The sequence below is a fragment of the Gossypium arboreum genome, chromosome 4 (assembly GCF_025698485.1).
Source record: "Gossypium arboreum isolate Shixiya-1 chromosome 4, ASM2569848v2, whole genome shotgun sequence".
In the NCBI taxonomy this organism is placed as follows: domain Eukaryota; kingdom Viridiplantae; phylum Streptophyta; class Magnoliopsida; order Malvales; family Malvaceae; genus Gossypium; species Gossypium arboreum.
This window is the reverse complement of record NC_069073.1, coordinates 783,762-797,734: the sequence shown is the minus strand read 5'-3', so window position 1 is coordinate 797,734 and position 13,973 is coordinate 783,762. Positions and strand designations below refer to the sequence as shown.

Sequence of the window (13,973 nt, the reverse complement as noted above, 5' to 3'; positions counted from 1 at the left end):
ATATTTATATACTTTTATAGGTTTTTCCAGTCATGTTAATTATGAGTTAGTTTAATGCAACACGTGGTTAAAATTTAGATTATTTCATGAAAATATTTTATTTAAAATTGACATTTTAATTGTTTCGACTGTCTGATGACTTTGTCTAGAAATTGACATTCTTAAAGTAGGGAATTAAGCATGAATTGGAATGTTGAAAAAACTACATTCTCTGACGTATGCTTAGATATTTTAGGCATCCAAATCTTATCTTTCGACTGCAGATGAAAAACAAATAATAAAAGGGTGAGTATTCAAATCACTAATTTTTTTTTAAAAAAAATTATCTTTAATTTATATAAAAAAATTAATTAATTATAAAATAGTAACAACAAATAATAATATGATTGTCTTTCTATATAAAATTTAATTCAAAGATCAAGTGTTTTTTTACATTAAAACTGAAAAATGGTAAGTGTTGTCTACTCAACCATCACCAAGTGTTGGATGCAATGGCAAAACCCAAAAAAATAATAGGGCTTGAGCTTTGAAGACAACATCGTTGGAAGGGATAGTCATGAACTCCGAATATGGACCATAAAATGAATATAAAAAAATAAAAAATTGATTTGAATGATTCACATATGTTCATTAGTTCCATTGCAGAAAAAAATGAAAGACCCGATGAATCAGAACACTGTCAAGTGTTCAATCAGGAATGGGAGACTGGTCCAGTGTATACCATCGAACCAGTTGCAAACCAGTGAACAACTGATTAAACTGGTAAAATTTGGTTTTAAGTTTCTGCATGTATCTCCATACACATTGGACATGGGCAACAAAGTACATAAGATTTTATATAAGAACCTAGAAGCTAGCTACTATTTTAGGGTGAATCACATACAAGATACTCTAAAGCATCTAAAATTTTTAATTTAACTACGCAGGGTTTGATCTAAGCTTCAATCAAGGTAGATTCAGATTTTATGTAGCAGTTCAATGTTATAGCCAGTTGGCCCAGTTCAACCCTCATCACCAGTACACGATATTGCCAGAAAAAAGGTCCAACCCACCATACAGGCATATATATTATCAGCTTATATAATAGAAATAGCTTGAAACGCCAATCCAACTTACCTATAAATTTGTATATTGCCTTCTGTATGCACCTTTCAAGCTTATTAAGCTGCTTCTGCATATAACATTGCAGATTCAAGTTTAGTTTCTAGGAAGCAACATTGACAAATTGATAACACACAATTTGATTCACAAATACAATAAATTGAAACCAAAGCCTATTGCTTAGTACCTCATTGACTTTTGAAGACAGACATGCCGGTGCAACAGGGTTTTCAAATTTAAACTTTGGTAGCAATGTGTGAGCAACTTTAACCCTCTGAAATTGCCCATCATTCGATACATAATTTCAGCACAAAGTTGTGTTCGAGTGAAAAAGGTGACCAGGACAATTACACAAGTTAATGATAGAGAGTCTTAACAATCATTGTGTAGTCATATTTTATTTGCAAACAAGTAAATACAAAAATCTTACACGTTGGCGTCTCCCAGAATGGTGTATTGTCAGCTATAATCTCTCAAGAATTATGCACACTAACTACTACTTCTATTGAACAAAGATAAGTCTCATTGCACATTTCCTTCAGAAATTAAATATTCTGGAATTGACTAAAATATTTTAAACCATTTATAAGTTTCAAAAAGTACCTCCACGATGAAAGGAATGCTCGAATGTGGCAACAGATCTAACACAAGCCATTCTTGACTGCTATAGTTAGTGACAATGTCTAAAACAGATCCCCCCTGCCCACTGACAAACTAGTGCATAAGCATTAAGCTTCAACGAAAGCTCTTTGATACTTCTTGTGCTTGAATATCTGTTCTGTCATCAGAATTTGCATCTATATCTGAACCCTTCTCCAACTTTTCATGCTTAATAAACCGATTGTTTATCTTTCTATTCTTCAAAATCCGATCGGATTCCTTTACCAACCTTATATATTTCTTCCTCACAACCAGCATAGGATGTTTTTCTATGCTAGAGTTACCACAATATGCCTCCTTAAGAATTGCAGTACAGGTTTTGTTCTTAAAAGATAAATAAAACATATGAGGATGCCTTTCGAATGCTTTATGGACTTTCTGAGGTAATCCAAAATATTTCTTAAGACACAAAAGCTTCTTCCTTTCAGCTGAGTGCTCAACAAATAAACTCAACAACTCATGAAGAATCCCCACAACTCTCTTCTCGGCAAAATCACTATCCGGATCCAAATGCCAAAAATCCTCATAAGGTGAAACATACGGAAGTTTTTGAAATTCATTTAGCCAACTTTCAATCTTCCTCCTTAGCCTTAAACCCTTTGATGGAAAAAGTGGAAACTCAATTCCTTCCAATGTACCACCAAAATAAACCCCATTTTTAATTGCATTTCTTTGCATTGTAGACAATACTTTTTCTCCATTACTCTCAACAGTCAATCCTTTCAACCCATCTTCCATATCCACAAACCTAAAAGACTCATCAAGAAGATCCCCTTTTGAATCGTCCAAAAACCTTTCAGGCAACCCCAAATACCAAGCCATTCCTTTAATTATCTTCAAAGGCAAAACTTTATCTTTACTCATCAAAACAAACCTTTTCAACCTATCTTTCAAATCCTCCTTGCATTCCTCCAATACCCTTTTCTCCTCTCTATCAATCTCAGCAGCTTCAGGGGTCAACCTAAACCAAGGCAAATTGTGTTCACCTCTAAACTCCTCAAAAACTGAAGGGTATTGCCTTAGGAACCTAGCAACCCTAATGGAAATATCAAATTCCAAGCCTCTTTTTGAAACAGAAGAAATTGGGATACAGCCATTGGGATAATTCACAATGAAGTTTTTGAGCTGAATAATCGGTTTAAGCTCAGCAGATTTATGGATGTGTAGTATGGAGTCAAAGAATGGATCTTTCTTCCATTTCATGTACACATTCACATAGTTGCTAATTTGGGTATATCTAAAAGGAGATTTCTGGTGATCGAAGAGGGAAAAGACTGAAATTTTGGAACAGAAAAATAGATTTCCAAAGTGGGTTGTAAAGTAGGAGTTGTGAAAAAACATGGGTTTAGGATTGTTGGGGGAGATTTATGAGGTTCTTACCATGTTACCAACTCATTGTTGTTGGGAGATGCAGAAGAAACAGCAGGATTGAGAAGGTGAGAGACCCCGGATGGAATCGCTACTGCAGACACCGCTGGCTATGTGGTTGCCAGCCTCACTGCTCACAGGCGTCTACGGTGTATGTATGGAAAAGTAAGCTTAAAAGAAATTTAATCAAAAGTGATGGGCCCAAGCCCCATACAAGAGAAAGGCCTAAAAAGACCAAAATACTACAATGAACGCAACACCCCAACAATTGGATAAAGGAGAGGGACAAGATTCCACCCACCAAGGAGGGGGAAACCAAGAGTCGCACCATTAAGGGGGGCAGTGCTGCATATTTGTTCATATCACTTCAATTTTAGCATCAAGTTCATTTTATGTAAATTTTAACTGGTTTGCATATTTTTCTCTTGTTTATGTTTTTTTAGTGTTGTGCCTTATTGTAACCATTTCTCCAAAGTTATGTTCCTGTCATATTTTGAATAATCTAAATTTCATAACCTAGTGAATAGAGCTGTTAATGGGTGAAATCAGATATTAACCTGGAGGAAAAAGGAGGAAGAGATAAGCTAGCTGCACCACCACCTGCGACAGCTGCTCAACCAGCCATGGTTTTAAAGAAGTTGATGAAGTAAGAAGTAGGATTCCTTACTGAAGATTACCAATCGCCCATGACTCTATATATTTACATATAGTTAAAATGATGGTGAATAATTGAGAGTTTGGAGACTTGATCAAGTCGAGTCCTCATAGAAGCCAACAAAATGCAGTCTTCTTAAATGAAAAAATGAGCTGGAACTTCCTACAAACTGCAACTCCAATGCTTTTTATTTATTTATTTGCTACTTAAAAAAACTAATAAAGTAAATAAGCAGCCGTCAGCTCCCATGGCACATGATCAAAAAATCTTCAAACCCAATATAAATAACCATATTTTAATTATATATATATAGTTGTTGTCTTAATCTTTCTCACCTCAGTCATAATCCACATGAATTTGTCAAACATTATTATTGCTTCCTTTATCTTTTGGCGGCGGCGTTTCATTTATTACCTTAAAAAGTTATTTTTAATAAAATTATTGAAATAAATTGATTTTTAAAAATTTACGAGAATAGATCGATTTTAAATTTAAATAATACCAAAAAAATTATTAAATTTAAATAAATTTATCTTTAGCGTTCAAGATTTTTAAGGCATTGGAAATGAAATTTTAGACCGAAATATTTTTCCCAATTAAACCTTGTAATGGTATTATAAAATATATATATTATATAATAAAAATAAAAATAAAAATAAACATACTATAAATATTATAATATACATATATAAATTCATTATCATAAATATATTTTAATAAATTTATTATTAAAGATAATACAAATTTAATATTAAATATAATTATTTATTTAGGTAAAACGAAAACGCTGACCCCAAGGTATCAATCCGGAAGTCAAACATTAAAATTCCAATTTTAGCCTTGAAGCTAATTTGACAAAGACAACACTGCAAGTAATTCTTGTAAATGCCGAACATGAGAAGGAAATAAAGGCTTCAAAGTCTCTGTTTCCATTGTCTTCCTTAGAAAGTCACATCTTTTCGCCCCTCCAAACTACCACCACTTCCTCCGCCGTTACCACCATCTCAACCACCCTGAAGAACCAATCACACCTTAAAACCCGCTAAAATTTCCCCCAAGGAAAAAATTGTCATTTCGTTTTCCATCTTCCTAATGTGTAGATCAAGAAAAAGCACAGATGCAATCCAACCGACATCTTCAAATTCAAAAAGACGATCTTTTTCATCATCTTTTCAAACACCCAAATCCTTGAAACCCTCATCCTCTTTTTCTGATCCATCACCTTCCACCATTTCCACAACCAACGACTTAGCTTCCTCCTCCAGCAATTTTTACTTCAACTCTTCAAGCTACTCCCTTTCAACCCAAACCTCCAACACCCTGTCATCTTTAAGAGCTTCTCTCCCTGAAAACCCCCATATCTACGACTTCTCCCTCATCTCTTCAGCCACCACCAACTTCCTCTCCAAGCGCTTCTCTTCTTCTTCCTCGTCATCTTCATGGCTTTGTCACCTTCATGGTAAACAAGTGGTCGTTTTTCGAAGAAAACTGAGGCGTTCCATTGAGTTAGATGACTTGGTTCACAAGTTGTCGGTCATTTGTAGGAGTCACCATAGTAGTTTGATCAAGCTTTTGGGTGCTTCCCTGTCTGGGAATTTTGTTTATCTCGTGTATGAATATGTTAAAGGGGCTAACCTAGGCGATTGTTTGAGGAACCCCAAGAACCCAAGTTTCACACTACTTTCTTCTTGGATTTCCCGTATGCAAATTGCTATTGATATTGCTCATGGATTGGATTATATTCACCATTGTTCAGGTCTGGAAACTAGCTTCACCCATAACCATATAAAGGTCACAAGTATTTTAGTCGCTGAAGATTCTTTAACAGCCAAAATTTGTCATTTTGGCACTGCTGAGATATGTGGGGAAGTGAGCAAAGAAGAAGGGTCAAGAAGCCTTGGGAGAACAGACAGTAAAGTTATGAAAATTGAAGGAACAAGAGGGTATATGGCACCTGAACTCCAATTCAATGGTTTGGTGACACAAAAATGTGATGTTTATGCATTTGGGGTAGTGGTTTTGGAGCTGTTGAGTGGAGAGGAAGCCTTGAAGTTTACGTTTGATGAAGGGGATGGAGGGTACAAGAGAGTGAGTGTGATAGATACAGCAAGGGAGGCAGCGGCGGGAGGCAGTGGAGGGGTGAGGAGGTGGGTGGATAGGAGGTTGAAAGACTCATTTCCGGTGGAAGTGGCGGAGAAGATGGTGTTGGTGGCATTGGAATGCTTGGAGGAAGATCCAGAAAGAAGGCCTGAAATGAAGAAAGTTGTAGGGAAGGTATCAAAGTTGTATTTGGAGTCAAAGAATTGGGCTGACAACATTGGTTTGCCTACTGATATCTCGGTCTCAATGGCTCCAAGGTAAAAATCATACATCATTTGGTTGCAGGTTTTGGTTATTTGTATGAACAACACAATTTTTGAGAGCTTGTATTTTTTTTTATTTTTTATTTGCTTTATTATACTAACAATTCATGATTCTTTTAAACAAGTAGAGGTAAATGTAGATATTTGTACATGTTGTGTATAATACAGAGTTAGGTAAATGTATGGAGATATATATATACACACACAAACACTCTTTCTGGCACAGATTTTGGTATGGATTTGTTTTCAAGTTAAAGTTTCTGATGTCTTGTACAGATATAAATTAAGCTGCTTAATATACAGTTAATTAGGGTATTTTATACTTTTTATTTTAACAAAAATCAACAAAAATAAGCATATGATGCCTTTCATACTTCACAAGCAGCAGCTAGTTTAGGCCTCCACTTGCTAGCCTCGCGGATAATATCATTACCCTCGTGGGCAAGTCATGTCTCTCATTATGAGCTTATATACATGTTTCTAAAACTATTCGATTAGCTACGACACCCAGTACATTTCTCCAAGGGTGTTCTAAAGTTCTTCCACTGAATTGTAGTACCGAATTATCTCCAAAGATCTTAGTCAAAGTAGGCATATGCCAAACATGAATACTCCTTGAAGTTACAGATAGAACACCAGACTTCGATATTTTTCAATAAAATCATCACGTAGTAAATTAATAAAGCCCAAAGTTATGTCGATTTCTACTTCCAAGTTTACCTACTATTGTGAGATTTAGGGTCTTTTTTTATTTTAATTTGAATTTTTTTTTATAATTTTTGTTGAGAGAAATTGGTTTGTTCATTTTTAAAATTGATAAGAACCAAAAGGTATTTACATAAATCAACTCTGTACAAGCCCAATTTGCAAGCCCAGATTAAACCAAATGACCCACTAAACCCAAACTTAATACCTAACCCTAGCCCAATTAGCCCAATGCCCAAAACAAAAAAAAAAAGAAAAAGAAAAAGAAACCCTAAATCTCCTAATCCCACTGCCTTAGTTGCATTGATAGTGCAAATAGCACTTGCCTCCACCACCGTTTGCCTGCCATACAAAAAGAAGAAAAGACATTAAGTATATATATATATATATAATAAAGTTTGTAAATGGTTATAAAAAGGACATACTAAAACCATTGTAAAGGGAGAAGAAATTTTTTTTAAGAAATTTTTTTTTTGGAGCAAATATAAAAAAAAAATATTTGACAATTTTTAGATCTAAGCACAAAAGAAAGCAGAGATCCAAGTAACACCAAAGAAACAGGAAAATAAAAGTTGAAATATCAAGAATCAAAATCTAAAACAAAAGGTGATATTACATTATTATTATTTTCTTTCTATTTATTATTTTTTTCCTTTTTATTTTATTTTTGAATTTGCTTACCTCTACATACAATATATCATAAGGACATAAAATAAAAATAAAAAAAGCAAAAAACGTACACGCGATGGCCGGTGACGGCGACCGGCGGGGCATATGGCGGCTTGTTCACCGGACTTTAACTCTGGCTAGGGGGTGAGAGAGAGGGAACTCGCGACCCGACCCGCCTAGAAAGAGGATTTGCGCATTTTTTAGTGGAAGGGCTATTTGCACATTTAGCCCTTCCGCTTTTTCATGTCTCTATAATCAAGTTATTGCTACTTTAAATTCGGCCCTAAAATATGTCCCGTTTTTCAATTTGGTCCTCGACCACGCATTGCTTTTTAGGATGGGGAATATTGCGTTTTCAATACTTCTAGGATATGCGCATGCTGCAATGTGGTTGTTTTTCTTTTTGTTTTCTTTGAAATTCACCCCAAAATTCGTTTTTGCTTCGATTTTCGTCCCTCTTCTACTCTTTCTCATTATTTTACTTTAATTTTAATTTTATTCATGCTATTATATTTTAATTACTGTTATATTTTTGTCATACTTATATATATATGTATATTATATATATTAAATAGTATTATTAATAGTTTTACTATTATTGTTTTTATTTTTTATGACACCTATATACTCTATAAATATATATGTATTATGTTCCATGTCACACATATTTATATATCAATATTATATTATGTATATTTCTTTTTAAATACTATATATATATATATGTATGTATATTTAGATATTATATGTATGATATTTATGTTATGTACATACTTTTAATATTATCATGTATTTATTTTTACATATGTATATATCTATGTAATATCATTAATAGTTATTTTTAATATTATTATGCATATACTGTGTAAATATTTTAAATATTGTATTTTTATTATGTATATATTTTAATATGGATACATTTTTATTACTCGTATATGTATTTTAATTTTGTATTTTTATTGTTATGCATATACTTTAATACTATATCATTTTTATTTTTATTTTTCATATCATCTTATGTTTATGTTTTTCAAACTATATCATGTATATATATTTATATAGTTATTAATAGTGTTTTTTATTATGTTTATTTCTAATATGTATGTGTTATGTATTTACTTCTAATACTATGTATTGTATATTCTCACTATAATCATTATTACCATCACCATTATTTTTATTATCATATTATTGTCATTTTTTATCATTCATTATTTCCTATCCTTTATATATTATTATTGTTATTAACGTACATTATTATTATCAATTTACTATTAATTTTACTTTTATTATTACTACTATATTATTATTATTATCATTATCATTATTATTATTATCATATTTATACTTATATTTATTTTATCCTAATGTCATTTATTATTATTATATATATACATATCCTTTTACTACTGTTTTTATATACATATATTTTAAATATTATTACTATTTTTGTTATTACCATTATTGTTATTATACTTGTATCTATATGTATTTTGTTTTAATACCATTATTATTACTACTTCCATTATCTTTTATCTCTAACTATTATTATTATTTTATATATATTATTATCTATATTATTATTATTACTATTATTCTTTATTGTCATGGTTAATATTTTTATAGCTATTATTTTTATTACTAATATTACTATTGTTATATCTAGTATTATTTTTACTTTCATTATAATTACTACTATTATTATGGAGTCTTTAACATTTTTAATTTATTCGGTCATTTTCAAATTAACATTTTTATGAAGAGGGATCGTATTTCAATGTCTTTCAAGCTTTCATTTTTTTCGACACTAAGACACTAATTAATCAACTAGGTACCAATTTTTGGGCGTTGCGAGGGTGCTCGTAACCGACTCCCGAACTTATTTTCTTGATTTACGTGGACTAAAATCGTTGTTTAAATAAATTAAACCATTTATTAAAAACAACCACTTTTACGAGGTGATCCAATCACACCTAAAAAGATTGGTGGCGACTCCCGTTTTCGTTTTTCTCCAAGTTGATACCTGTTTTTCAAAAAAATGGTTACGGCAAACTCGACTCGAACTAAAAACTTAAATTACTTATTCAAATTATCTCAAAAAATCGAATAATTTAAAATTTAAAAAATTTTAATTATTTTTAATCCAATCGAGTTTTTGTGAGATATATTATAAGAATAAATTAGCTAAAAAAGAGTTACCTTGTCATGGAATAAATAGTTACCATGAGAATCAGTGATGCGCTACTTTTTGAAGATGGCCCAACACAAATCCCCATACCCAACAGCGCCTTTTAACAGAATATAACTGAATTTCAAACAAAATTCCCACATTCTAAATCAATTATTTTGGTTCCTTCTGTCTCTAAAATCAACCCTAATTCTGTTTTTTTGATTATTAAAAAAAAACAGAAAATAAATAAAGGGGAAAATGGCATTTTTGAGTACTTTGACGGGAATTATTGGTTTTGGAATGGGAGTTCCATTTGGACTCTTGCTTGGATTCTATTTCTTCATTTACTCTAAACCCAAAATTGTTCAGGTAAACACAGAATTTACCCTCACCTTCAATTTTTTATTTAGATTTGAATCTGGATTTTTGTTGCTCTAATTATTTTCACTTTGTCTGTCATGTCAAAGTTCAACCCTTTTCCATTTATTTTCCTGTTTGGATTTCATCTGGGTATTTGTTTCTTTCCTTCATTTTGTTCTATAATGCTTTTGCTATTACTGGTTTAGAGATAAGAATGAATCAAAGCTTGGTTGTATTTTATTGATTTCTTCAAAGCCTTAACAAAGGTGGGGGACGGGGCGGGGGGTTCTGTTTAATAACTGCCACATTATAATTACTTTTCCATTATGGATTTTTTTTTACTGTAATTTCAACTTAGAGAATCTTTTTGGGATAGAAAAGCTTGAGATTTGATGTTATCATGCAGCTAAAGCATGCTTAGTTACAGGAACCCATCACAAGGCGGGTGAATCAGCTAGATAACACAGCTTTGCTTAATCTTCTTCATGATATTCCATTATGGGTAAAATGCCCTGATTATGAGAGAGTAAGTCATTCAATTTGTATAACCGTCAATCCTAACGATAATACAGGATTATGATTATTTTTGGGTTGATGCAGGTAGATTGGCTGAACAAGATCATTGCTGACATGTGGCCATACCTTAATAAGGTTGTTTGATGAGTTTAAACAGTTTGAGATTATCCAATTTTCGATTTTTTAGGTTATCAAGGTGGAGTTTAATTTTAATCTACAGGCAATTTGTGCTTCAATAAGAAGCATGACAGAACCCATGTTTGCAGAGTATGTTGGGATGTTTCAGATTAAAACCATTGCCTTCGAAAATTTAAGCCTCGGAACAATTCCTCCTGATATTTATGGTATGCTCCTATAGATTTCAAACAATCAATACTCTTACATTTATGTTGGAATATACACATGAAAATTGAAATCTGTATTTCACTATTTGCAGGTTTTAAAATCTGTGAAACTAATGAGAACGAACTAGTTCTTGAACCAGCAGTTAGATGGGCTGGCAATCCAAATATAGTTTTGGTAGTCAAACTGTTGACTTTCCGAATCACAATTCAGGCAAGTCGAACCCATGTATGACATCAATATCATTTATCATTGAAAGTTTTGATTATTTATTTATTGTTCACAGGTTGTAGATATGCAAATACTTGTGGCCCCAAGGGTAACTTTGAAACCTCTTGTTCCAACCATACCATGTTTTGCAAATGCTTCAGTCTCTCTGCTGAAAAGAGTTAGTATTTCCAAACATTCATAGGTTTTAAACCCTAAACCCTGAACGTTAAATTGAAATACCGTGTTGTGTTGATGGTGTTTATCGTCTTCTTGCAGCCCGAGATCGACTTCGGATTGAATGTTCTTGGAGGGGATCTTATGTCTATACCCGGAGTTTATCATATTATCCAGGTGCTGTACCGGTAATTTCGATATACAAGTAGATTTGACAATGTTTGAGGTTTATTATGGAGCTGATGTTTTTGTCCAAGGAGATGTGAACTAATTGTTTTAATTGCTTGCAGAGAACAATTAAACTGCAAATCGCAAGCCTTTATCTTTGGCCACAATCGTTAGAGATACCTATCCTTGATCCTTCAACGTAAGTATATTTTCCCAGTATTATAGATAAAAAGAAAATGGAAGTGCTTAACAGTAGTATATTTTGATGTTTCCTAGAGTGGCTATAAATAAGCCAGTGGGAATACTACACGTGAAGGTAGTACGAGCACATAAGCTCTTAAAGATGGACTTCCTGGGAACATCGGATCCTTATGTGAAATTAAATCTAACTGGAGAGAGTTTGCCAGCCAAGAAAACATCCATCAAGAAGAGGAATTTGAATCCCGTATGGAATGAGAAGTTCAAGCTGGTGGTAAAGGACCCCAAGTCTCAAGTTCTTCAATTGGAAGTCTTCGACTGGGACAAGGTTTCTTTATCCTTCTTGGAATTGGATGGAGTTTTTAATTAGTTGATGACAGAATAGAAATGAGATGTTTGTGAGTGCAGGTGGGTACTCATGATCGGCTGGGAATGCAGTTCGTGCCATTGAAACTACTTACAGCCAATGAGACCAAGGAATTTAAGCTGGATTTGCTGAAGCACACATTCATTGCAGATCCTTATGATAAGAAGCCACGAGGGAATATCGTGATCGAGTTGACGTATGCGCCGTTCCGAGAGGAAAGCATTAAAGTAGATGGTATAGGCGATATACTTTCCAGAAAGGAAAGCAGTCAAGAAAGACCCTCTGAGAATAGTAGTGAGGTGTTAAGTGGAGCAGGTTTGCTTTCGGTTACGGTTCAAGGAGCCGAGGATGTTGAAGGTCTACGCCACAATAATCCCTATGCTGTCATCCGATTCCGAGGCGACAAAAAGAAGACTAAGGTGCATTTCTTTCTTCTTTATTTACTTATGTTTGTATATGGGTAAGTAGGTTTGTGTAATATATATTCTTTTTGTTTAGTGAACACAAACACACACAAACACATAGAGTTATGTATAATCCAATCATTTCTGAGGTGGTGAATGAATGGTAATTTCAGAAAATAAAGAAAACACGACATCCGCTGTGGAATGAAGAGTTCCAATTTATGCTGGAGGAGCCTCCTTTAAATGACACCATTCGTATCCAAGTTATGAGCAGACGAAAAGGCATTGGTTTCCATTCCAAGGTATACTTCATTCTCCATCCATTTTGCAGACATATATAATAATCTATTTGCATGTTTGTGTTTGTAGGAATGCCTGGGGAAACTGGATATCAATCTTACAGACGTGGTCCATAACGGCCGAATCAACACCAAATACCATCTCATGAATTCCAAGAACGGGAAGATACATGTTGACATCAAATGGACGACCGTTTAAGCATTTGGGATCTGTCGGATTGTCTTTTAACCTACACTCCACTTTCTTGCATCAACATGCAAACATTGCTACCATGTCTCAAAACACAGGGTATAGACTCAATGGACACAAAAACACCAACTCAAAATTATACACAAGACAATATATTACTTTAGTGAACACCAATATCAAATTAAATTTTGTTAGGGATGAGAATAGTAGGTAAAAATCTGATGTTAAATATTAATCCATTTATTTTATTGGGATTCCGATATTGAATTTTTTATACGTAAAAGGACTCATCTATGAATAATTAAGCATTCAATTTTGATTCAGATGATGCTAGACTATTTATACTGTTATTTAAATTTTTTATTTGGTGTCACGAGTCAATTGGGTATCAATTCGGTTAACGGAATTCGTTTGATGACTTGTTGGAACAATGGCAGCAACTTAAGCAAAATCAAAACAAAACAAAAGCCAAGAAGAAATCAAAGCAAAAATTGAAAGGAAAAGAGTTTGAACAATATTGTAACCGGATAACTACTCATTCATTCAACAAATTTGAAATTATATGTAAGTTACATAGCAAATGGTCAGTTACCTAATTATGTAACTGCTCCCACTTATACTCAACTAATACAAGATTGAATTACATAAAAAAGTTAGCTGACATATTAACTATTACATCAATTTCAAATCAAGTTCTAATCCTACTAACTTTTGAACAAGATTACAAGATAACTAGACAAAGTTACATAGGAACAAAATGATCAAAATGAAACTAAACCAGTTGCTGCATCTGGTTCTGCTCCATAGCATGTCTGCATGGTGAGCTGCTGAAATTTTTTTGTCACTGGTTAGATGTTGCATTGCAGGCCAATGCTTAACACTCCTCCTTGGACTGTATGCAACATATACTAATCTTGCTTCTTAAAACCTCGAATCTTGTTGCACCAAGTAGCTTAGTCAAAATGTCAGCCAATTGGTCTTGTGAGCTGCAATGAACAAGGCTGATTTCTCCTGATTGCTCAGCCTCTTGAACAAAATGAAACTTGAACTTAAA

General features: G+C 33.2%; 3 protein-coding genes and 1 long non-coding RNA gene across 5 annotated transcripts; 3 read left to right on the top strand and 1 right to left on the bottom strand.

Annotated features, from left to right (window-relative positions):
• The first annotated feature begins 439 nt into the window (after positions 1–439).
• LOC128291732 (uncharacterized) lies at positions 440–1,131 on the top strand. Its single transcript, XR_008281553.1, has 2 exons — positions 440–762; positions 927–1,131. It is a non-coding gene; the product is annotated as an uncharacterized LOC128291732 (long non-coding RNA).
• LOC128279239 (protein WHAT'S THIS FACTOR 9, mitochondrial) lies at positions 929–3,977 on the bottom strand. Of its 2 annotated transcripts, XM_053026889.1 has the most exons (3): positions 1,705–3,977; positions 1,289–1,375; positions 929–1,171 (listed from the first exon to the last, which is right to left on the bottom strand). In XM_053026889.1, exon 1 carries the CDS (start codon positions 3,100–3,102, stop codon positions 1,837–1,839), a length of 1,266 nt encoding a protein of 421 aa, XP_052882849.1. In that variant the 5' UTR covers positions 3,103–3,977; the 3' UTR covers positions 929–1,171; positions 1,289–1,375; positions 1,705–1,836. The 2 variants fall into 2 exon arrangements, with proteins under 2 accessions (XP_052882849.1, XP_052882848.1); XM_053026888.1 differs by lacking the exon at positions 1,289–1,375 and having other exon boundaries at positions 1,705–3,976.
• Positions 3,978–4,643: 666 nt separating this feature from the next.
• LOC108459742 (lysM domain receptor-like kinase 3) lies at positions 4,644–6,403 on the top strand. The gene has a single exon (XM_017759147.2). The coding sequence runs from the start codon at positions 4,877–4,879 to the stop codon at positions 6,143–6,145; it is 1,269 nt and encodes a 422-aa protein (XP_017614636.1). The 5' UTR covers positions 4,644–4,876; the 3' UTR covers positions 6,146–6,403.
• Positions 6,404–9,850: 3,447 nt separating this feature from the next.
• On the top strand, positions 9,851–13,236 carry LOC108459741 (synaptotagmin-3-like). The gene is made up of 12 exons (XM_053027181.1): positions 9,851–10,060; positions 10,479–10,577; positions 10,652–10,702; positions 10,788–10,911; positions 11,004–11,122; positions 11,196–11,297; positions 11,396–11,470; positions 11,584–11,660; positions 11,738–11,987; positions 12,068–12,445; positions 12,604–12,732; positions 12,800–13,236. The coding sequence occupies exons 1-12, from the start codon at positions 9,950–9,952 to the stop codon at positions 12,926–12,928; spliced, it is 1,644 nt and encodes a 547-aa protein (XP_052883141.1). The 5' UTR covers positions 9,851–9,949; the 3' UTR covers positions 12,929–13,236.
• Positions 13,237–13,973: the final 737 nt, after the last annotated feature.

Excerpts from the sequence above, each read along its gene's own strand:
- LOC108459742 (XM_017759147.2), top strand. The coding sequence starts at position 4,877 with ATGTGTAGATCAAGAAAAAGCACAGATGCAATCCAACCGACATCTTCA.
- LOC128279239 (XM_053026889.1), bottom strand. The coding sequence starts at position 3,102 with ATGTTTTTTCACAACTCCTACTTTACAACCCACTTTGGAAATCTATTT.
- LOC108459741 (XM_053027181.1), top strand. The coding sequence starts at position 9,950 with ATGGCATTTTTGAGTACTTTGACGGGAATTATTGGTTTTGGAATGGGA. Across the intron at positions 10,578-10,651 it reads AATGCCCTGATTATGAGAGA|GTAGATTGGCTGAACAAGAT; the intron begins GTAAGTCATTCA and ends GGGTTGATGCAG. Across the intron at positions 11,661-11,737 it reads CCTATCCTTGATCCTTCAAC|AGTGGCTATAAATAAGCCAG; the intron begins GTAAGTATATTT and ends GATGTTTCCTAG.